General features: G+C 39.8%; 2 protein-coding genes across 2 annotated transcripts in view; both read right to left on the bottom strand.

Moving 5' to 3' along the window:
- Nucleotides 1-16,236: 16,236 nt before the first annotated feature.
- LOC308684423 (zinc-alpha-2-glycoprotein-like) lies at nucleotides 16,237-22,581 on the bottom strand. Its single transcript, XM_081355629.1, has 7 exons — nucleotides 22,437-22,581; nucleotides 21,316-21,573; nucleotides 18,015-18,293; nucleotides 17,602-17,880; nucleotides 17,399-17,515; nucleotides 16,917-16,949; nucleotides 16,237-16,731 (listed from the first exon to the last, which is right to left on the bottom strand). The coding sequence occupies exons 1-7, from the start codon at nucleotides 22,489-22,491 to the stop codon at nucleotides 16,649-16,651; spliced, it is 1,104 nt and encodes a 367-aa protein (XP_081211755.1). The 5' UTR covers nucleotides 22,492-22,581; the 3' UTR covers nucleotides 16,237-16,648.
- Nucleotides 22,582-23,029: 448 nt separating this feature from the next.
- The window catches only part of LOC308684565 (major histocompatibility complex class I-related gene protein-like), a gene marked incomplete at both ends in the record, with an annotated part of 3,606 nt that continues 2,678 nt past the window's right edge, over nucleotides 23,030-23,957 (bottom strand). Inside the window, one exon of the mRNA XM_081355830.1 lies at nucleotides 23,030-23,136. Coding sequence (XP_081211956.1) covers nucleotides 23,030-23,136 — 107 coding nt within the window. The remainder of the gene's footprint in view (nucleotides 23,137-23,957) is intronic.

The raw sequence follows: 23,957 nt of genomic DNA, 5'->3' as shown, positions 1-23,957 counted from the left end.
TTATGCTTAGTTTGTGCAATTTGTAGTTTTGATAGTAGCTAGTTTATTATTTGCATTTAATGCTGTAGTAGTAGCTTATTTCCCTTTTCTGACCTCAGTAGTAACAGCCAAGTTTGGTGACAAAATTACTACAGTAGGACTAATAAAATATTTACTATATTATTAAAATATGTAGGCTATCTAGAAATACACCTTTCCTTCATTTTTTAGTAGGCCTATACCCATGCCTTCTGCACCAGTGTGTTTTTGTGTTCACTTGTTTACAAAAAGATTACATAAGAATGATAACATTACTAAACTGATAAAATGTAGGACTAATTTTTATGATTAATGGTTAGTCTTTATTATCAATTAATTTGACCAACGTTCTAAAGCATTGCTAGAGAAAACAACTGTTAATTAATCTGAAGCTCATAATTTATGATAACCTTGGATAAAGTAAAGATTTTGTATCAAAAAGATTTTCAGTTGTGTCAGTAGACTATAAAGCAACATTCAAAGCATGCAACATGCAACTCCCAAGTTCTTGTGTTGTCTTGAGCTATCAGCCTATAATTTAAAGGCTATTTATGCAGACAACTTTGGGGGACAGAATAAAAACACAAGAATAGATTTGTAAATACTTTTTATATAAAGCTTAATCTCAGTAATTCGTGAGAAACGAACAGTTCGTTATCATAGAATGTCAGCAACAACTAATCTGGGAGAAATTGGGAGAAATATGCCTTTATTGTCTTCCAACGCCTCCTACAGGATCAGGTATGTAATATTTCAGGTAAATTCAAAGAAACACATGCATGCTACAAAACGATGAATTATTTATAAAATATATATGAGTAGTTTAAGCTTAACTTCGTTCAACTTTATTACCTGTTTGAAATAAATAATCCATAAAACAAAACAAAAGCGATCTGAGGCGCTCAAGCTAATAATTTCTGTTCCACTCGCTTGTATTGGTCGCCCCGCCCACGCAATGGTCTCGTGAATATTCATGGTAGCTCCAGCCATTGGAACCAAATATTTCAGGAACCGAATATATTGTACCTGTTTTGTGCGAATTTTTTTGTATTATGGTTTAATGTTTTAGCTAGACATATATACCTGCAGCGCCAAAGGGGGAGGGAGGGGTGTTCCTGGTCTTTCTCTACAGATATTTTCAGTATGTGTCAGGTAACAAGTTTTGTAACAAGTTAAAAAAAGTTGTATTTCCTGTAACCAGAGCCGGATTAACGCAAAGGCAAACTGCACGTGCCTAGGGCCCGATTGGCGGGATGGGGCCCAGACAGAGGGACAAAAAAAAATGTACAAATGTCCCATCTACAATTTATTTCAATATTTATTTATTAACTAAAAATAGTGACGATGTTTATCTTAACCATAGACTGTTACATTACTGCAGTTAAACCAATTAATGTGTCCGTTACAAAGCGGGTGCCGGCTTCTGAAAGTAGTGTGTAACGAACGCATCCATCAGGTGCGAGGCAAAAGCCTAATAAGCACACAAAGAAGCACAGCTCATAATGCAGGTGTGTGAGTTGTCGTCATCTAGTTTGGAGTGATTGCAATGTATTCTAAATATAAACTTGTACTGTAGATCAGCGTCATTTCTGGAAAAATCATTCACCGCTTTATTACGAGTTTAAAAGAGCGCGAGCGTCATTAACGTGCCCAGACGCGACGCTTTGAATTTGCGCGTACAATAACATCGCGTCGGGAGCTGACTAGTAAAAAAGCTACAAAATTAAAAGACAAGACGTCTGTATTCTAAGTTAAAAAGCCAACACACTACAACATTTTTAAATGTTTCAAATAAAGGATCTCATATCTATGGGTCTATCTTCTAAATTCTGCTGATGATTAGATTCCTGACATTACGCCAATAATATCACTTTATATATTTTTTTTCTGCTCAGTAGCGATCGTGTCTTTTTCTTCCACTTGATTTGTGTATAGCATATTTAAGGTAGCAATGCAATATAAAAGCACTTATGCTCATCTACTGAAGTGGGATTCTGGAACTGTGAATAAATTGAATAAAACAGCAAAATAACAACAACAACAATAACATCTTCATTAAACAAAAAAGAGATTATCTTAGATAAAGTTTGATTACTATGTACATACAGTACCGGTAAAAGTCTGGACCCATTACTATTTTTAATGTTTTTGAAAGAAGTTTATTATTATGCTCTACAAGCCTGCATTTATTTGATCAAAAATACAGAAAAAAACAGGAATATTCAGCAAGGATGTGTTAAATATATAAAAAGTGATAGTGAAGACTTTTTTAAAACAACGTTTTAATAATCAAAAATCCTGAAAAAAAGTATCACAGGTTATAAAATAAATATTAAGCACCATTTCTAACATAATAAATCAGAATGATCACGTGGCACTACATTCAGCTTTGCATCACAGAAATATAAACTATAGTAAAATAGAAAACCATTATTTTAAATTTTAATAATATTTCACTATATTATTTTTCTGTATTTTTGATCAAATAAATCCAGGCTTGATGAGCATAAGAGACTTCTTTCAAAAACATTAAAAATAGTAATGTGTCCAAACTTATGTACTGTGTAAGTAAAAATATACTGCTTTTAAAATTAAATGTTATATAAATAAAAAGGTTAGGAATCATATTTGTTTCAAGTGTTTTTTTATTGGGGGTGGGGGGCCTCCAACATGAATTTTGCCTAGGGCCTCCTAATGTCTAGAACCGGCCCTGCCTGTAACCGCCTCAGTTAACATGAGAGTTACGTTAGTCATGTTAAGGTTACACATGGTTTCACTTTTAAAGCACAGTAATGTACAAATGGTGGCAATCACAATTTTATTTAAATCTCGGATCTCAGCACAGACTGGGATCATTGTGGAGGAAGCTTTAAGGTAACTGAGAAATACAGTAATTTTTAATAGCAAAGTGTAAAACATTGTAAATAATCTTAAGAGAAATATGTGCCATGTTTTCAGTATGTGACACAGTCATAAATTAATTTAAAAGAATCTTCTTTTCTTTTCAATATTAGAAACTGTAACACTTAAAGGAACACTCCGACTTTTTGGGACTTTAGCTTATTCACAGTATCCCCCAGAGTTAGATAAGTCCATACATACCTTTTTCATTTCTGTGCGTTCTGTAAGTGTTATTTGATGCACCCACCGCTAGCCTAGCTTAGCACAAAGACTGGATGTAAATGGATAAGGTAGCATACTAATCCCAATAAGTGACAAAATAATGCAAACATTTTCCTATTTACATGTTGTGATCTGTATAGTCACAGCGTGTACAAATAACAAGGCTATATGAGACAGAGACCATTTTTAATCGTATAAATACTGGGAATTATATTCTCACTAGGCGTAGGAGCACAGCTACTTGGGCGGAGTGATTAGCGCAGCTAATTCATGATGACTGATGAGTGGCAGGGAACTAGAACAATGAACACTTGAGGTGAATGTAAACAAAACAAAGTCCAAGAACCTGAAAGCAAACTGAACAAGACTGTGACAGAATCAGAGTTGTCAGTCTGTACGTCAATTTGTTGCTCAACCCAAAAATCTAATACATCATGGTTTCCCTCTGGAATTCATAAGAGGTATTGAGGTACTGGTTTATCAATAAAATAACATAAAATAAAATTATGCTTTTTATGCATTAGAGTCAAAAATATATAAATAAAACAAAACTCATGTATATATTCACTTTATTAATTCCATCTTTGTGGTTGTATTTCTCAGAATTTACAATACAAACATGAATAAGCATGAACTTTTTATATTCCAATAATAAAATGTATAACATTAAAAGATAATATGCACAGATATTACACCATAAAAACACCAACAATTAAATTACTAAAACTATTGGTGCACTAATGGTTATTCATTAGTCAGAAACTTTTCCACAACTTTGCATTTTAGGACAACAAATCAAAGGATTTACAATGACAATTGAAGATAGTCTTGACATTATAGGCTTCATGCAATCAGTGATTTATAGTGAGGACTGTGCAGGAGCACAATTTGTGGGGGAAAAGAGAATATGATTTCTTGAAAAAAAGAAACCTTATGACACTTTGCCAGAATATATTTTGTCGGCTGTTTAAAAGACGTTTCTCCACTCATTAGTGTTGATTTGTCTCATGACACTGACAAGGCTGATGTCACACTTTCTTCAGAAATCTTACCTTTTGGAGCAGCTATTGGAAGCAAAAGCAGAAAAATAAGAAAACTTTTTTCCATTTTTCTGACACAGGCCTACACTTGCAACTCTGAAATAAACATGTTCCACCCTTGGTTAGTGAGTGTTTTGACTCAACTTTATAGCTTTTAATAATAAAAAAAATGCATGTCTGTAAGGCAATCTTTGCACCACAAACAGGTTTTGTCTTTCCCTTTCTCATTTGTCTGAAACCTTCCATGACTAACAGTGGTCTCTACCAGAACACCTAGACCATAACTATAATGTCTTGCAGCAACAATTTAGTAACTATATTTGGGGGGAGGGGGGATTTGGGTTACTGACAAAATTGTGTTCATTGTTTGAAGATGTTTCTCTGCTCATGTTGTTTTGCGGGGCAAGACATTTTTATGATGCAATTTAATGTTTAATCTTCTTCAAGAGAAATTACAGCTCATTATATGAATTTTATTGTAGGCTACACAATAAAGGTGGAAGTCTTTAGTCAGTGACCTTAATGGCAGTAAGACATCAGAAACATTTGTAATAACAAAATAAACATAATATTTTTATATTAATATACTGTAGCACTAAAACTAATATAAAAGTGCAATGCAGATATGTGGACATGTGTTAAACATGTCTGATCCTGTGTGTTTTAGCAAACATTGATTTTACAGAACAAAATCCGAGATGTTGGATCACTAAAGATGTTTAAAACACAAACATATAAAAATACATATTGAAAACAATTATTTATCATTAATTTACTTGTTTAAAGATGTTTCACTAATCTCCGTCACTTCCTGCTGCATGTGTTTTACGCATTGGTGGTTTTTCTACACTCTCTTTAGATCCTGAAAACAAAATAAAATTCCATTTTCATTTTAATAAGTGAGCAGAAAATATTATGAGATATTGAAAACTAAATACTCACTCGAAGCAGCAGAATAATCACTTTTAGATGAAGCTAGAACATTAAAAACTGATTTTTTGACAATGGTATCATAAAAAACAAAAAAAAAAAATTTGGTTTTATCTTTTGCATCATATCTATCACATCTTGCAGACTCATTTTAATTTGTAGCTACCTGCTCGTCTCCTCCTGTATTTATATATGACGGCTCCAGTCCCAAACACCAACAGCAGAGCCAAAACTATCAGCACTGAGGGAATCACTGATTTAAATGGTTCACCAGGATCAAATTCTGAAACAAACATGTTAAAACTGTCAGTATAATTTAAATTTTCACACCTCATTACCTAAAGTGACGTGCAGTTTGTTGTCCAGACTGAGGTGTGTAACAGAGCAGCTGTATTTGTGTTTGTCTGCACTGATCTCCAGACTCTTCCTCATCTGGTACGTCCCGTCTCCTCCAGTGATCTCATGATCAGATACAGGCTGTCCATCACTGAACAGGGTCAGGTTGATGTGACGAGGGTAAAATCCTGTTGCCAAACAACTCACACGAAACCCTCCAGAATCTAAGTTTGCTTTCTGAATCAGTCTGACTTGCGGTTTCACTGTGGAAAACATGAATCATGAATATGAGAATACACTCTTTTATATCATAAGTAATACAATTTTATAGTATTATTCTACAGGAGACCTACAATTATGACACTCAAGAAAAAACAATCTTCTGCTTCCACTCTTTTTTTTATTCTCTCTTTTTTCGCAATTCGTACAAGTAATATTTAGTTGACCTCCTGACCTTCATGTTAAGGTTAAGCACCTGTTCACTCATAGAAAAAGAAACGAGAGACAGATTTTTAAGGTGTATTTTTGTGTGTGCCTTTCCTTATAGGTGACTCAAAAACCACACATACTAGATAAAATGTAATGGCTTCTCTGACAGTGCATTTAACGGCAGGAGAGAAAACAGTGGAAAAGTACCTTTCCTCTTCCCTTGAGTTGCTCTCTTTATAAGGTAACTCCTGAGATCCGTTGTGCAGCGTGGGTAACCTATATACATGGGGCCATTTGTATATCTCCAGAAGTAGTGCTGATGGTTTATCTATGCTTTGATGTGAAAACATGTCATCAAAAAAACGCATTTCTTCTGTAGTGGAGCCATTAAAAGCAAACGTAATGATCATTTGCCCGGGTTTGTCATTGTCCAACACTTCACACAGACTCAGCATCTGAAAAACTACCGGACCTGTTTAGATCGAGAAGAATATCAGATGTCAAAACACACTCCAGCATCTTATTTCATGACTTCAGGATTCCCAAAATCAGTGCTTAGCTCTGACTTTTTTGTGTCAGTTGTTTTTTTCTTCTTCTTTAAATGAACATACCTTCTGTTTTATGACATTTTCCAGTAAGTCTTCCTGAAATAAATGGACGCATAAATTCAGTTATACTATAATTTATAAAATCAACCTCCTCATCTTCATTTGTTGCATTTCCTCTTGGAACGTAGCGGTTCGTCTCTGAATCAAAGTATCCAACTGTAATGTCATCCAACATATATAAAACATTAAATGCAGGAAATGCCGTTTCGTATAGGGAACTCCCGCTGCATCGATACTCGATACTTTGGGGAACGAATACCCACGCCGCCACACTGAGAGAAAAACGCCCTGGTGTAAAGCATCTGGCACACTCACGGATGATAGAATAAATAGAGGGCAGATCCAAACTAGCTTGTCTTAAGATTTGGTGTAAGAAGGGGAGGTCTGGAGCCGGAGCCTTGACTGACCTCATGGATGGAAACCCCAGACAGTAGAAAGTATTAGATAAGAGGTGAAGGCAAAAGCGCACCTTGTACTTCAGATATGAATGGTCTTTAGATAACCAACTGTCTTATTAATAAAGGGAGATAGTTCCTACCCTTGATACATAACTAGAGGGATTGACTCCTCTTAGCCTGAGGCCTAACATAGGAACCTCCAAGGCTATGATCTTGACCATCCGACACATGCGATGGAGGATGGAATCCTGAAGAATCATTATATTGCCTACAGGCACCTCAGTACCGGGCAAGAATAATGCTGAGTGACTCCCACGCTAGCAGTTAAGAGGGGGCAGCACCACCACTCTTCCAGGGAGTAAGACGAGCAGGAAGCAGCTCCTATATTCTCATATATACTCATATATACAGTGCCAATATACCTGATGCCAATAGGCTGGATGACCAGATTCATCCTCCAATCTACAGGAACATGGAGTTTTAGTGGGAATGTCCCTACATGCACACCCTTAAAGGCTTGCGGAGGGCACCGAGGCCACCACAGAGGCCCTAAGCATGAGCGGGAGATCCTGTTAGAGTGCAGGATGGAACACCAGTACTGAAGCCAGTGGGCAGTAATTAACTGGGTTCAGTGCCCTCCCTAACTTAATTGTTTAGTTCCTAGTAGAGTGGGGTTCTAGAATGGATGACCTGACCACCTCGGTGGAAAGGGCAACCTATTTAAGGGTGGGACCCCCTCAGGGGCCAGACCCATAGTCTCCATAACTCTGGCCGTGGATGAAATAATGTACCACCGGCCTGAGAAAGAAGATCTCTCCTAAGAGGAATTTGCCATGGAGGACTCTCCAAGAGACTAATAAGGTCCGAGAACCAAATTTGGGCCGGCCAGTACTGAGCTACAAGGAGTAATCTTGTAGCATCCATAGTCAAAGTCTTACAAGGAGTAATACAATGCATCCATAGTCAAAGTCTTCCTCTGACATGGTGCTCCCAAAACCGGGCCTTGAGACAGGAACCATGGTTTCTTCCACATGACGAGAGAACGAAGGCATCTGCGCGTAACTCTGATCATGCGAAAAGGGTTTCCCAGAGGAGAAAACGTACTCGGTTACTAACGTAACCTCGGTTCTCTCTAGAAGAGGGAACGAGTACTGCGTAAGTATCTGTAAGATATTGAAGCCAAAAATTATCCTTAATTTTGTAATAATGTAAAACGCGTTGCGGCAGCATGCAGACATAGGCAAGACAGCTTGCGTGCCTATTGGCTGACCTGCGGCAACTGCAGCAGCCTATTCGAGAGAGGCTTCTTGTAACGTCAGATCCAATGAGTCACGTCCCGCCGAAACAGGCGTGGCTTAGGCCTATAAATACGGCTCGACAGGCTGATAGAATCTGGTTTTTCATCGCCGAAGCGAACCAGAGCGTGTTGCATGCACGGCTAAGATACGCAGTACTCGTTCCCTCTTCTAGAGAGAACCGAGGTTACGTTAGTAACCGAGTACGTTCTCTTACGAGAGGTCTCTCGTACTGCGTAAGTATCTTACGCTAGGGGAACCCAATGTAAAACGCAGTGCGTGCTGAGATCCAACATCAAAGTCCCAAGAGCAGGTGCCCGGGGCTCATATAGTGCACGATCTCCAGGGAACTCACAGAGAGTCCGGGAAAAAAGGGGCTAGAACAGCATTTTTTCCCAGATTTAGTAGCGTCCTATAAGGCGCAAATTACATTAATAGTATTCCATACAGACAGGGCGAAAAACTCGGCCTGAACTGATGAATATTGTGGGTCTTACACACTGCCCATAGAGTTATTCAGTCGAGCAGCGCTCAGCAGTTTCAGTATTCTGAGCCGATAGCATCAGAACAGACAATACTGATTTATTAGACCGACAGCAGCTTAGCCTGTGAGGCGGGAACCTCTAGGTTATAAAACCTTATAAATGTAGACGGGGAGGCCCAGCCTGCCACCATACATATATCTTGCAAGGCAATCCCACTGGACCAGGCCCACGACGAGGCCATGCCTCTTGTGGAGTGCGCTCTGACACCTAACGGGCACTGCAGGCCCTTAGAAGTGTAAGCCAGCGCTATAGCATCAACTATCCATCTGGATAGACTCTGTTTCGATGCAGCTAGTCCCTTAGAACATCCGCTGAACGAAACAAAGAGCTGCTCCGTCTGTCTGAAGACAGTCGAGCGAGACACATAAGCCCTCAATGCCCTGACCGGGCAAAGGAAGCTTGCGTCCTTCTCCTCATTAGAGACCGGCAGGGCCGACAGGGAAATCACCTGTGCCCTAAACGGTGTGTTGAGGGATTTTGGAACATACTCGTGCCTTGGTTTGAGTATGACTTTCGAGTCATTTGGCCCAAATTCCATACACGTCGCGCTCACTGAGAGCGCTTGTAAGTCCCCTATGCACTTCACTGAAGCGAGAGCCAGAAGAAACACCATCTTGAAAGACAAGAGTTTAATATCTATCGTTTGGATTGGCTCGATTGGGGCACCTTTCATGGCTTCCAAAACCGAAGAAAGGTCCCAAACGGGGACTGAAGGAGGTCTAGGAGGATTCAGCCTCTTAGCTCCCTTAAGGAAGCGGATGACTAAATCGTTCCTTCCAAGTGACTGGCTGAGCGCCGGTTTAGTAAACGCTGCTATGGCCGCCACGTAAACCTTGAGCGTGGATGGGGTCCTGCCCTTATCCAGCAGCTCTTGTAGGAAGGAGAGAACCTCCATCACCCCACAGTCTGGGGGTGATATGCCACGAGCTGTGCACCAGCTAAAGAACACCGACCATTTTGAGGAATAGAGCCGTCTGGTAGACGGGGCCCTAGCCTGCGTGATAGTGTTTAACACTCCCACCGGGAGGTTAGCGGGTACCCGTTGATAGCCCACACATGTAGGGACCATAGCTCTGGGCGAGGATGCCAAATCGAGCCCTTGGCCTGAGAGAGGAGGTCCCTCCTCACTGGTATTCGGCCATGGGGCAATGCTTGTCAGCTGCATCAGAACTGGGAACCAGGCTTGGTTCTTCCAGAGCGGAGCCACGAGTAGCACTGAGCATACATTTTCCCTGATTCGCTCTAATACCTGAGGCAGGAGCGTGACGGGGGGAAAAGCATAGGGCGGGCAGCGGGGCCAGTTCTGTGCCCAGAAAAGATATTCTCTGACTGGGAGACAGTGAACTCTTCGCCCAATTGACTCTGAGACCCAGGTTCTCGAGGTGTTCGAGTAAAATGGTCCTGTGCTCTATGAGCTCTGAGTGTGATTGAGCTAGAATCAGCCAATCGTCCAAGTAGTTCAACACTCGCATGCCCCGAAGGAATACATGTCATCGGAGATTTGATGGAGAATAAACAGTTAATGACCTTTAAACAATTCATTACAAAATATGATTTCAATAAGAAGTTTTTCTTGACATACCAGCAGATACGCAGCTTCATTGCAAAAAATCTCAGAGTCTATTCAGGTGGCCTCAGCGTATCCCCAGTGGAGGAACAATTAAATAAACTTACTTCATCTCGATCTGCATCCAAAATCTTTCATAGTATTTTGATAAGGGCAAATACAGATAGCTCAGACAAAACCAGGGTGTTATGGGAAAAGGACTTTGGAGAAAAAATTCAGATAACTGATTGGGAAACCATATGTGAGATGCCTTCCTATCTTGCCAATAACTCTGCCTGGGAAATGCAGTTTAAAATTGTTCATCGTCTGCATGTGACTCCTGCCCAAAGACATAAAGTAAACCCAAAACTCTCCAACCTCTGCAATAAATGTAAAAGTCTAGAAGGATCCCTCATCCACTGTTTCTGGAGCTGCTCAAAAATACAACAATTCTGGACAGGCGTCCTAAAGGAACTAGAGATCATTTTTTGTTGCTAATTACAAATAGGACCAATGATTTGTTTGCTTGGTATGAACCAGGAACTCCCGCCCAGATTCCAAGGGACCCACCTTCTTCAAATCTTACTCCACTGTGCCTGCAGGTGCATACTTCTATGCTGGATAACAGACCAAGTCCCGTCAATAGCACAGTGGATTAACACAATCAAAGGTCTTATTCCATTTGAAGCTTTTTCAAAAGCATTAAAAGACAAACCTTTTAAATTCTATAAAGTATGTGACCCCTTCTTTACTTACCTTGGGGCTGGAGAGAGTCACCTATTAACACTGGATCTACAGAACCTGGCATGGAAGGACTGAATAATAATCCAACGGTGATGTAAATTTACTTGTTTTATTTTATTTTATTTTATTTTATTTTATTTTATTTTATTATGTTTTTCTCTTTCTCTGTATTGATGTATTTGGTAATATTGTATGTTAATGTATATTTTGTACCTGGGCAATTTGTATTACAGCTCAGATGTGTCAATGATGTTTAAACCCTGCAAATGTCAAAAAGCTTCAATAAAAAAATAAAAAAATAAAAATAAAAATAAAAACACTCGCATGCCCCGGAGTTTCAGGGGTGTGAGCGCTGCATCCATGCACATCGTAAATGTACGGGGTGCCAGGGACAAGCCGAACAGCAGGACTGTGTACTGATATGCCTGGCCCTCGAAGGCGAATCTCAAAAATCGCCTGTGACGTGACGCTATTTGTATCTGGAAATACGCGTCCTTCAGATCTATTGACATAAACCAGTCCCCTTGGCGAATTTGCGTGAGGATTTTTCTGGTTGTGAGCATTCTGAACGGGCATTTTGCAAGCTCTTTGTTCAGCTGTCTTAGATCTAGTATGGGTCTGAGACCCCCGTCTTTTTTAGGTACCAGAAAATATCTGCTGTACAGCCCCCCTTCGCTCTGAGCTTGAGATAAAGGCTCTATGGCCCCTTTGCTCAACAGTTTCGTTATTTCGGCTCGAAGTAGGTGTGCTACTTCTTTCTTAACTGTAGTTTCGACGCACGCCGCACAACGGCAGGGGCGTCGACTGAACTGTAGCGAATAGCCTCTCTTTACAATGTTCAGCACCCACTCTGAAACCCCGGGAAGCTCTGCCCATGCATCTGCACGAATGGCTAGGGGTTGAATGAGATGTGAGCTCTGGTCGCGTGGCGACTGAAGAGCTTCGGTGTGCTGTAACATGAACGCCGTGCTTGCAACATTCGAGGCAGGGGGCGCGCTCGACTCTTCTATGGCGGTTCGCCGAGAGGGAGAGGGCGGGGCGAGCCCCGTGGGGCTTGTCATATCTGTGAGTGAATGTGGGCGTGGGACAGCGGGCACATTTACTGCACTGAATACACCCTCTGCCTGGGCAGACTGAATGTGCGTTGGTTTCGTTTTTACAGAAACCGTGAGACATGCAGAATGTAGTGTTTGTGGGTACTGGGTCGTGGGCACATTTACTACGTTTAATGCACAATCAACATGAGTCGATTTCATGTGTGCGAGCCCTGGCTTGTGGCGGGCTGTGTCTGTGTGTAGGAATGAGCACTGAGCTGGCATTTTTACTACACTCAGAACACACTCGGCCGTGGCCGGAATAGCAGAAAATACACTCTTTATGGGATTTATCTGGGTCGCCGTAAAAACGGCGTTTGTGTGCAGGCAAGCGGGCTGTGGTTTCCGGCTTGTTTACTGCAAAATATACTGGAACAGTCACATTTTCTGGAACTGAACGAGCGAGACGTTTTGGTGGAAGTCTGGCCGCAGCGAGACCTGAACACCGTCGTTTCCCTAGGCTTCAATATCTCACAGAAAAGGGATTTTCCCCTAGCGTAAGATACTTACGCAGTATGAGAGACCTCTCGTAAGAGAACCCCTTGGTCCTGAGCCACCACTCATGGCCCTCATATGGAGCAGACCAAAAGGCACTACCGTGGAAGCTGCAGCCATAAGACCCAAAACTCTTTGAAAGTGTTTAACAGTGATAGCCTGGCCTAACCTAATACTCTTCATTGTGTTTAAGATAGTATTAATACAAGCAGGAGACAATTGTGCCCGCATCGTAACTGAGTCCCACTCTACTCCCAGGAACGTAGTCCTCTGAAGAGGAGTTAAGGAACTTTCCTTCACATTGAGTCTCAACCCCAAGCACCTCAGATGACGCAAAACAACATCTCGATGTTGAATTGCCAGTTCTTTCGACTGAGCTGAAATGAGCCAGTCATCTATATAATTTAAGACACGGATACCCTGAAGTTTCAATGGAGCAAGGGGCCATACATTTAGTGAAGGTGCGAGGGGATAAGGCTAGGCCGAAAGGAAGAACCCTATATTGATAAGCTTTTCCCCCAAAAGCGAATCTAAGAAACTTCCTGTGTTGTGGGATGATGGAAATATGAAAATATGCATCCTTAAGATCTATCGTTACAAACCAGTCCTCGGATCTGATTTGTTGAACGATCATAGGTATAGTTAACATTTTGAACTTAAATCTCCTCAAAGATTTGTTCAATACCCTAAGATCTATAATGGGACGCAGTCCACCATCCTTTTTTGGAACTACGAAGTACCGGCTGTAGAACCCGGAATCCCTCTGGTGGGGGGGCACATATTCTATGGCCCCCTTAGCTAATAGAGTCTGGACTCCATCACCTGAGCCTGGTCAGGAGATACCAGCGTATGAGTAACACCACTAAATCTAGGTGGTCTATACTGGAAACTTTCTCAACTGTATTAAGGACCCACTGAGATATATTTTGAAGACCTTTCCAGGTGTCTAAATAATCTACCTAGGGGAATCAGTCTCTCAGGACTGACCTCAGGTGTTTTATTTATATCTTCGGTGACCTGAAACAATTTTCTGGCAGGAACTATGCGAATTTAAATTTTTTCTACAGGCCTCGTGAGAGGTAGCGAATGTGTCAAGGCCATAGATTTTATAGGAACACTGTGTGTAATGCATTCGCTGGAAGTCGATGCGTCCCGAAGTGCACTTGACGGCGGGAAGCAACATCGATTTCCTGAGGGCTCTGCGGAGCGAAGTTTTAAAAAGCCCACGCGGAGGGGGACGCCCTCAGAGGCCTGGATCTCAAGTCACGGCCTCTTAGCCGAAGCCTTCCTCACCTGAATAACGGTCCTCAGATCCGTTTTCGGCTTGGACGACTTCGACTGAGGGTGTTGCCTCTGGCTCCAGGCCTTTTGAGGGGGAGCACGAGAGGCAACACTCTCCTTCTGCCTCAACAGGTGTGAGGAGCTGGCGGCGGCCTCGTGGGACTGCCCCCTGGCAGCAGACCCACGAGACCTGGAGCGACGGCAGGGGATAAGCTCTTTAAAAGCGGCTGACTGTCGTTTCGCCTCCTGAAACCTATCGACGACGTTATTGACACCGTCGCCGAAAAGGCCAGAATGCGAAACTGGGGCATCGAGGAGACAAGCCCTGTCCTTGACAGATTCAGCCACAAATGTCTCTTTGTGGCTACCAGTGCTGCCATGGAGCGGCCGATGGCACGGGCCGTCTCCTTGGTAGCACGGGGGGGAGACAAGTCGACCACTCGACGCATCTCGCGGATGTCGTCGAAGGCGACCTCCCCGCTGTCGTCCACCTCTTTAAGGAGGTCGGCCTGGTATGCCTGCAACAGCCCTATCGTTTGCAGACACATACCAGCCCGACCTGCTGCCATATATCCCTTCCCAACCAAGGCCGATGTTGTATGGCAGGGCTTGGTGGGAAGCACCGGAGCCCGCAGGGATGATGCAGCGTCAGGGGAGAGATGAGATGCAAACGACTCTTCAACCCTGGGCATCACCCCATAGCCCTCCTCCCTGGCACCCATTATATTAGAATATAGATGGACATTGGGGCCAGATATTCTTGAGGAGAAGGGCTTATTCCACGATCTCGACACCTCGCCCTCGAGCGCTGCCTGTGCATGCTCCACTCCCAGACAAACTACACAAAGTGGGTGTGTGTCACCCTCGCTTAAATAACGTGGGCAAGGGGACGCACACTGCCTGATAGCTTCTCTTTATTCGCCATATTTCTCTTTCCAAGTGACAAACAACACCAAATAGAACAGACAAGATGACATAGAGCGCTTGCTGAAGACCAGAAGCTAACATTTCCTGGTTCCTGTGACCCTTTTGTAGCTTCCGGATCACCGTCACATGCGACGTCACGAGTGACACTAATGACGCTACACCAATCGAGATTGGAATAGTTCCATAGTTGACTTCAGACACTTCATGCCGAAGGCATTCCACAAAGTATAGAGTATCGATGCAGCGGGAGTTCCCTTTACGAAAGGGAACTAACAATTTCATGTTGTTCTCATAGCTAGTGAAAACTGTCTTTCTCTACAGATATTTTCAGTATGTGTCAGGTAACAAGTTTTGTAACAAGTTAAAAAAAGTTGTATTTCCTGAAACCAACCAGTTGTATTTCCTGTAACCGCCTCAGTTAACATGAGAGTTACGTTAGTCATGTTAAGGTTACACACGGTTTCACTTTTAAAGCACAGTAATGTACAAATCGTGGCAATATATGTAATATGTACAAATATGTAATATTGCATCATGAATTAAAATACCTTTTGTATTTATGTGAATCATCAGATCTATTCTATATATACTCACTGAATGATTTAACATTCATTTCAGTTTTCGCCTCCAGTCCCATTACCCAGTGACGTCTAGTTTGTTGTCCGTGATGACTGAGGTGTGTGGCCGGTCTTATAAATATGCATCCACTATTAATGGACTATTTGTAGCAATACAAAACAACTGAGCAAAGAATGTGGAATATAGTAAGTGAATAGCAATGAACAGATATAGTTGATATGTGTAAAACCAAGATAACAGTCAAGTTATAAACTATACCATATTACAAACGTGTAACAAATGTAGTTTGAGTGACTGAATGGAGCTCAGTCGTAGTGAATGGAGCTCATGGCGTGAACGCTAAGTATCAGCTGATAGCAAAGTGTAAAACGTTGTAAATAATCTTAAGAGAAATATGTGCCATGTTTTCAGCGTGTGAATTTTAAAAAATCATCTTTTCTTTTCTATATTAGAAACTGTAACACTTAAGACAAAGATGAATACCACATAACATTAGATTTATTACAAAGTCAGAATGTAAGGCTAACATGCGAAACAACGTGCAAACACAATATCAGACAATAACTGTCCAACATTCACAGCTTTCAGTGATTCAACACAACACATGGAAAACAACTTTCCTTCTACTTCACACTTCAGAGATGCACAATCCTATATGGTAAGGGGGCTTTTCTTTACACTGACACTGAATGTTTATTTAATAATGACTAAGAGTTTTATTTGTTTGTTGCACAGTGATTTAATTGTGAGCTGAATCCCCTTTTTCTTCTTTTAACAGTTTCCCTGCACAACAACACATGATGCTACATACAGGCATCAGTTTGATCAATGAAGAACACAGAGAGGATACGCCAAAAACAAGACTTTATTTGTTTGTTGCATTAATTATTTGTAATTATTTATCAGATAACATATTTTTCTACTGAATACATTTGTATATATTGCAAAGTAACACACTGAATTAAACATTAGTAGAAAACTGAAATAGAATTTTCATGTAGAATGTATAACTATATATTTTTTACAGTGTATGGTGAAATACCTTTGGGATTTTAATGAATGGCATAAATGTCTAAAATTATTTTCTTTACAGAAGCAATGAGATGCAGGCAATGCTATGAGCATCTGTAGAAAATGTTAAAAAAGATTTGTTTGTCATCACAAGATTGTATATGTACAGAGTTATTACTGTTACTATTTTTACTTTTTACAATAATCCAATCATTTTAATTTTTCAAAAGGAAGAGGTTCTTAGTTCATTCATTTACTTAATGCTTCACTCATCTGTGTAACTTCCTCTTCTGCTTCATGTGTTGATTTTGAGTCAGTGCTTTCTTCAGATGCTGAAAATGAAATCAAATTTTGATTAGTCAGAATGTGCGAATGAAAACTAATACATTATTAAATTATCAAATAAAAATAATATTTATAGCATCCAGTAATCAACTGTAATTGTAAACAATACATTTTACTCTTTACTGCACTCTGATGTGATAATAATACAAAAATAATATTTAAAATTACTCACTCGAAGCAGAGAAATAATCACCTTTAGATGATGCTAGAACATGAAGGGAAGTTAAAAAGCATTAATAAAAATTCCTTGAGGATATATCTAGGGCTGCGTCTGAAATCGCATACTCTCTTGAGTATGTATACTTATTTTGAACAAGTTATTACTTTGCAACCATTAAAAAAGTATGTTCTATATAGTATGAGTGTAGTATGAATGTAATCTGGATCATGTGACCTGCCAGCATCAGTTGAGTTGTTACACTGCACGCCATTCACAAATCCTCTACTGTGGCCTCATGGGATAGTAAAGTGTCCATTATATGTGCACTTCAGAATCTTGCCGGGAGTAATAGGTCATCCGGGTACTTTTTGCCTACTCTTTTATTTTGCACATACTTCTTTTGTCACTGTTTTTCGCCACTACTGTATAGTAAGGAAATATGCGACTTCAGATGCAGTCTAGGTATTTTTCATTCCTTCCAGAGTAGATCCTACCTGCTCGTCTCCTCCTGTATTTATATATGACGGCTCCGGTCCCAAACACCAACAGCAGAGCCAAAACTATCAGCACTGGGAGAATCACTGATTTAAATGGTTCACCAGGATCAAATTCTAAAAACAAACACATTAAAAAGGACACAAACAAATGACAAGCACTACTGGGAGATTTTATTATTTTCTCAAAACCAAATCATTACCTAAAGTGACATCCAGTTTGTTGTCCAGACTGAGGTGTGTGGCAGAGCAGCTGTAGTTGTGTTTGTCTGCACTGATCTCCAGACTCTTCCTCATCTGGTACGTCCCGTCACCATTGGGCAGCAGATCTCCTCCAGTGATCTCATGATCAGATACAGGCTGTCCATCTCTGAACAGGGTCAGGTTGATGTGACGAGGGTAAAATCCTGTTGCCAAACAACTCACACGAGACCCTCCAGAATCTGAGTTTGCTTTCTGAATCAGTCTGACTCGCGGTTTCACTGTGAAAAAAAAAAAAAAAAAAAAACATTTCAATATAAATTGGCCTGAAAAATTCTCCTTTTAATTCAGAAAGATGTAAATGTAAATCAGAACACATTTCTTGACTGGTTTGGTTTGGAGTAAGTTATCGCACCTTTTCTATTGATTTGATTTCTCCTTTTTTCAAGGTAACTCTTGAGTGTTTTGATGCACAATGGTTGGTAAAAACTTTCATGACGCCTCATGCCAATTTCAAGATAAATATTCAGCACTTGGGTCGAGACGTCTAAATGACCCTTGTATGTGAAGTTCTTATCAACATATCGCAACTCATCTGTGGTGGAGCCACTGACAGCATCTCGTGTGATCATTTGCCCCGGTTCACCATCATCTCTCAGTTCACACAAAACCAGCTTCTGAAGGGCAAGAACACCTTTAATGAAGAGATAAAGCTTTAAGGTAGTGTTTATTTAAATCATCCCAACACATGCAGAGATCTCCCTAGACATTCCACAATCAGAAAAAAAATAATTGTATTATTATTATTATCGTTATTATTACTATTATCATTATTATTATTATTATGGGTGTGCAGCAAAGCCAATATTTTCATCTGCATCTGTAATAATCTAAAAATTATTTGTATCTGTATTCAGATCAAACTGGCAATAGGCCCGGCTTTAACCGGACGTTTTAAATGTATATCAGTTCCCTTTGTAGTAGTTATCATTTAACAAATATGCCTTGTATGATAAATATTCCTTGAATAATTAGGCTATTATTTTATTATGTAGTATTTATGTAAATATCTTTATTTTCAGGCTTTATTTTCTTTGTTCAGGCTACAGATATGGCAGTATGATCATCCACAAATAAGAGGAATCAGACTCTATAAAAAGCTGATTAGATAACAAATATTCAGTTAATGAAAACTGCTAAAACAAGTTTTACTGTGCATACACATGCAAATCTGAACAAATTATAAATACACAGCCGAAATGCTAGCCCATCATATCGCACAAGGTTTAAATAATTTAAATTGGCATATCAAATAGAAAATGTTTATGATGTTGTATTTTAGTTGAAACTACAAGGTCTGAATTCTGCAGACAGCAACACAGCTATTTGATTTGTGGTCATTTCATTCAGTTTACACTCTTTTGAAGGGTTAGTTCACCCAAAAATGAAAATTCTGTCAGTAATCACGTCAGAACGTAGGCTCACTATTGGCCAGCATCATACGCATCACACACATGACCAGCGTCGTGAGCCTACGTTTTGACGTACAACCCAGAAGCGCTGCGCTGTAACACTACGTGAACTCACGTCAGAGGCCCACACAGAAGAAAATGAATAGTGGAATAAAGTCGCTATTTTTGTTTTGTTTTTGCGCACAAAAAGTATTCTCGTCACTTGATAAACTTAAGGTTGAGCCACTGTAGTCACTTGGACTATTTTAACGATGTCTTTACTAACTTTTCTGGGATAGCAGATGTATCGATTACATAGAAGCCTATAGGAGGAGTGATCCAGCTCTCAGATTTCATCAAAAATATCTTAATTTGTGTTCCGAAGAAAAGCTTTTTGCCAGAGACTAATTTTAATCTGACCATATCAATCCTCTGACCAATGAAAAATGCCATGTGTCTGCTTTTGCTGTTTGTTGTGCTATATGCTCTTTTAAGATCACAGGCCTGGACGAAAAGTTTGAAGATGCAACTACACACAACAGAAAGCATGTCTTTATGGATTGTGTCACCTTTGGACTCCATGTGTGTGGCCAATGGTGCCAGGGGCCAACTAACCCAATTGTAGGACTGAAAATAATCCAAGATATTTTAAATGAACAAAGATATTTGCTTTACTGTTTCCACCCCCTCTTTCTACCACAAGGACCATTTGGATGTCCTAAAGGCACAGGTGATCTAGGCCTGTAGGCCAACATGTTTGTACTTTTGGGGGTCTGAATTGTCACACCTTTAGTACAGTGGGGGAAGTATAATTATCTGATTGGTCAGTTTGAATGTCTCACATTTGGGGTTTTAGTCACATGGTCAAGGAAAGGATAAAGGAGGATTGAAACTGTTGCTCTGTCTCTGGCTCTCTTCTTCTCTGGGTCTCTTTCTTGGGGCTCTCTCTCTTTACTTCCTCCTTCCTCTTACACACAGGGCCCTATCTTGCACCCAGCGCAATTGACTTTGTACACCGACGCATGTATCATTCCTATTTTGCACCCGCGCAAAGCGTGCTTTTCCCTCCACAGAAGCACGTCGCTAAACTAGGGAATGAACTTGCGCTCCCTGGGCGGTTCAGCGCAAAAAAGGAGGCGTGTTCCAGCGCAAACGTTCCTTCATGCTATTTTGCAGGTTTAGAAAACAATTGCGCCACTGAAAAAATAGTTTAAAGTCAGTGGCGCGTTGCGCATGTTATTCATATGCTATTTTAAGGGCGCATGCTTGGCCATAATCAATGTAGCGTGTGCACAACGCGAATACACTTTGATTCTCTCATCTACACAGAAGCAGCAGTTTTCATTTTTGCAAATCATACATTATTATGATAGATAGATAGATAGATATACAATTTATTATAAAAGCATACATCTAGCTTACACATTATTATCATAATTATCATACGCCTTTTTAACCTAAGTTAATTTGGGTGTGTTTCTCCATCCCCAATGTCACTTATCTCTCTTTTACGTCCCTGACGAGAGCGTTGCTCTCCTCGGCTGTGAACCGCTCCTGGCGCGCGCCTGGCAAATCTGCCGTTACAATAGGAATCCGCTTTAGAAAAAGCGCGTCTGCTCTTAAAGGGAATGTGAGATGACGCTCTGATTGGTTTATTTCACGTTACGCCCAAACCACACCTATGAATAATGAAGCTACTTCAGACCAACCCCTTTTAGATTTGCGCCTGGCGCAAGAGTCATTTATCCGGGAAAATAGCAACAGCGCCGAGACCCGCCCACAAATTTACTTGCGATTTGCGCTTTGACACTTGCGTTTCAGATCGTTAAAATAGGGCCCACACTCTCTCTCTCTCTCTGGTAACATTTTTCATATATGCTGGGTACAATTAATAATATATATAAGTTATCATCATCTCATACATCTATTTTGTAACTATTTTAAGTGTAACCATATCCATATTTTGACATTAAACTAATGTGCTAACTAGTTTTGATTTGGTATTGACTTTGAAGTGCTACCTATTGCAATACAATATTGTCACTCTCTATAGCAACGCTCTCCCACATTTTAAGCTATTTTAACTGCGCTTATTTCCGTCGTTGGTATAAGTGGCAGTGGGTGGAACAGACAAGAAATGTGCAATTTTCTACCATCTTGCTAATAACGTTTCTTTAGTCATTCGGCGGTCTTGCAGTTTGAACCACTGCAGGAATCCACCCTTACATGATCAAGTTCAAATAGCTACATAACCGAAATACTTACGATCAGTTTCATTTAAGTTTTTCTTTGCTATTCCCCATCTGTCCATAAACTGTCCATGTATGTCGTCACTTATTATGACGATAATATTTGAATTAAACATGTCGTCTTCAGTTGTTGTATTTCCTCTTGGAATGAAAGTCCTCGTCTCACCGTTATAGTACATAACTGTGATATCATCCAACTTCACTACATAGCTAAATTCAGGAAATGACGTTTGTCCTTTAATGTATGTTGCAAGCATCCACAAAGAGTGAGAGCCTGTGAAAAATAGGAAATTGTAAACATCACAATCTACAAAATTGTGGTAGGATGTTAAACAACTGACATCTGTTCTATTTAAGTTCTTTTTTTGGATCAGCAGTTGCTGCAACCAGAACATTTTAATCAAATATATGCAGATTAACTCAAAAGAGTCAGTCAACCATGTGAAAAAGAACCAGGTGCACTTGTTTCATAAAATCTATTTCTTTGTTTAGGCTATTCAAAGTCTTTGCCTGACAAATCTGTAGAAACAATACATTCATGACTGTTAAATATATATATATATATATATATATATATATATATATATATATATATATATATATATATATATATATATATATATATAAATCTTTAAGCAAACTCACAGACAAATCATCTAGACGGTGGGCCATTTTGATTTGATAGTTACCCAGCAGCTGTCTGGATAATTTTTTTAATTTGGCTGTATGAATAATTCACAAATAGATTACCGATTGTTTCCAACGGCAATTGTTGCATATGAAATTAAATCTATTTTTATACTTTAATGTGCAATAATTGCCATTGGAAACAGACAGCTGCTGGGTAACTATCAAATATGAGATAGATGGACTCTGCCCACTGCCTAATCTTGTTTTGTTTTCATTTGTTCTTTTCAGGCTTGTGTTTTAGCTATTCCTGTATACAGGAAGCACATTGTTCTGTTTAGCTAATAGCTGTTAACGGTTCCTTCCAGTTACACTAGTTAATCTGTGATCTTCCATGTAATTTGTTTCTTTTTGCTGCTGTCATTGCTAATGCTTTGTCCAGTTTAAGTGAAGAAGCAGGGGTGCAACTTGACTGAAAAAACTGATGTGCAAAGTCTTTGTAAATCTTACCTTTAGGAGCAGCAACTGGAAGTAAAAGCAGAACGAGCAGAAGAACTTTGCCCATTTTGCTGGCGTATGACACTGGTATGCTACTGCAACTACAGTAAAGACGATCTGACAAAACGCGATCTGAGGCGCTCACGCTAATAATTTCTGTTCCAAAAAAAAAAAAAAAAATTTCTGTTCCATTCGCTTTATTGGTCGCCCCGCCCACGCAATGGTCTCGTGAATATTCATGGTAGCTCCAGCCATTGGAATCAATCTTCAGGAACCGAATATATTGTACCTGTTTTGTGCGATTTTTTATTTATTTATTTTTTTTTTTGTATTATGGTTTAATGTTTTAGCTAGACATACATACAGTTTACTTTTAAGTTAAAAAAATCAGAATGCAGGCTCAATATTGTGATGGTTAAAAGTTTTAACCATCACAATATTGAGCCTGCATTCTGATTTGGAACGAAGGGAATCTCGAATGTTAAACTTTACAGTGTTGAACTATGACTGCACTAATTCTTTGCTGTGCGTGTAAAGGATGTCAGTCATTTTAGAAACACGAATTCTGAAACTGAAAGCGAACAGACATCATTTTTGTGCCTCTTTTAGGGCAACTTCGAAGGGTCGAAGCGAAGGGTGCTTCTCATTTCTTGTACATCCACCTTCATTTCCTCGCTTCCTAACTTCACCACTTGAAATATGCTCGAGTTTCCTTTTACCATAAATGATGTGTGCGTTAATGAATGTTTATATTGGTCTGGCACTGTCTGCTGTGTCAGAGGAATTAAATCGCTTGGAAGCAGCTGGGATGATAAAACGCATCGATGCCTCTGCATGGGTGTCAGTCACCAATTGTTACACCAAAAAAGTCGGGTAAAATGAAGATGTGTGTTGGCCTTAGAGCCAAATAAAACAGTGATTGTGGACTCTTTTCCATTGCCACACATTGGTGAACTACTCTCTGCTCTAAATAGTTCTACTGTTTTCTTTAAAAATGTCAGATTAGAAAGACATTCTGTAGTATTTTTTTACATTTTCACACCTCATTACCCAAATCAATGATCAGTTTGTTGTCCAGACTGAGGTGTGTGACTGAGGTGTGCAACGACCACTAGAGGTCGTTGCATAGGCTACTACAGGTGACATATCCAGGCAACAGTGAAATAACCAGAGCAAAGTCAGCATTTCTTCAGCATCTGTACAATGACTCCTTAGGTTTGTACAGTAATATGAATGTGTAGAAAGCCAATTCAAAAATGGTTCCCTCTTGAATATCTAATATGTTTCAAATTTTGAATAAAATAAAATATGAAACAAACAATTTAAAAAAAAATAAACATTACATACTGCTTTCCATGATCATTAGCCAAGAATATTTTTATTGCTCCTTTTTATGTTTTTACCTTCTGCACTAATAACATGAGAATGAACGTTCTTGAGAAAATGATTTTTTTTATTATTACAATAAAAAATGAATAACATGAAAGAATAATATATACACACAAACATTACATCATACCTACACCACCAAAT

The sequence above is a fragment of the Scardinius erythrophthalmus genome (genome assembly GCF_964197995.2).
Source record: "Scardinius erythrophthalmus genome assembly, chromosome: 24".
NCBI classification, from domain to species: Eukaryota; Metazoa; Chordata; class Actinopteri; order Cypriniformes; family Leuciscidae; genus Scardinius; species Scardinius erythrophthalmus.
This window is presented reverse-complemented; position numbering and strand designations above follow the sequence as displayed.

Excerpts from the sequence above, each read along its gene's own strand:
- LOC308684423 (XM_081355629.1), bottom strand. The coding sequence starts at position 22,491 with ATGGGCAAAGTTCTTCTGCTCGTTCTGCTTTTACTTCCAGTTGCTGCT. Across the intron at positions 21,574-22,436 it reads TCCAGTTGCTGCTCCTAAAG|GCTCTCACTCTTTGTGGATG; the intron begins GTAAGATTTACA and ends TATTTTTCACAG. Across the intron at positions 17,516-17,601 it reads CAAACTGGATGTCACTTTAG|AATTTGATCCTGGTGAACCA; the intron begins GTAATGATTTGG and ends GTTTGTTTTTAG.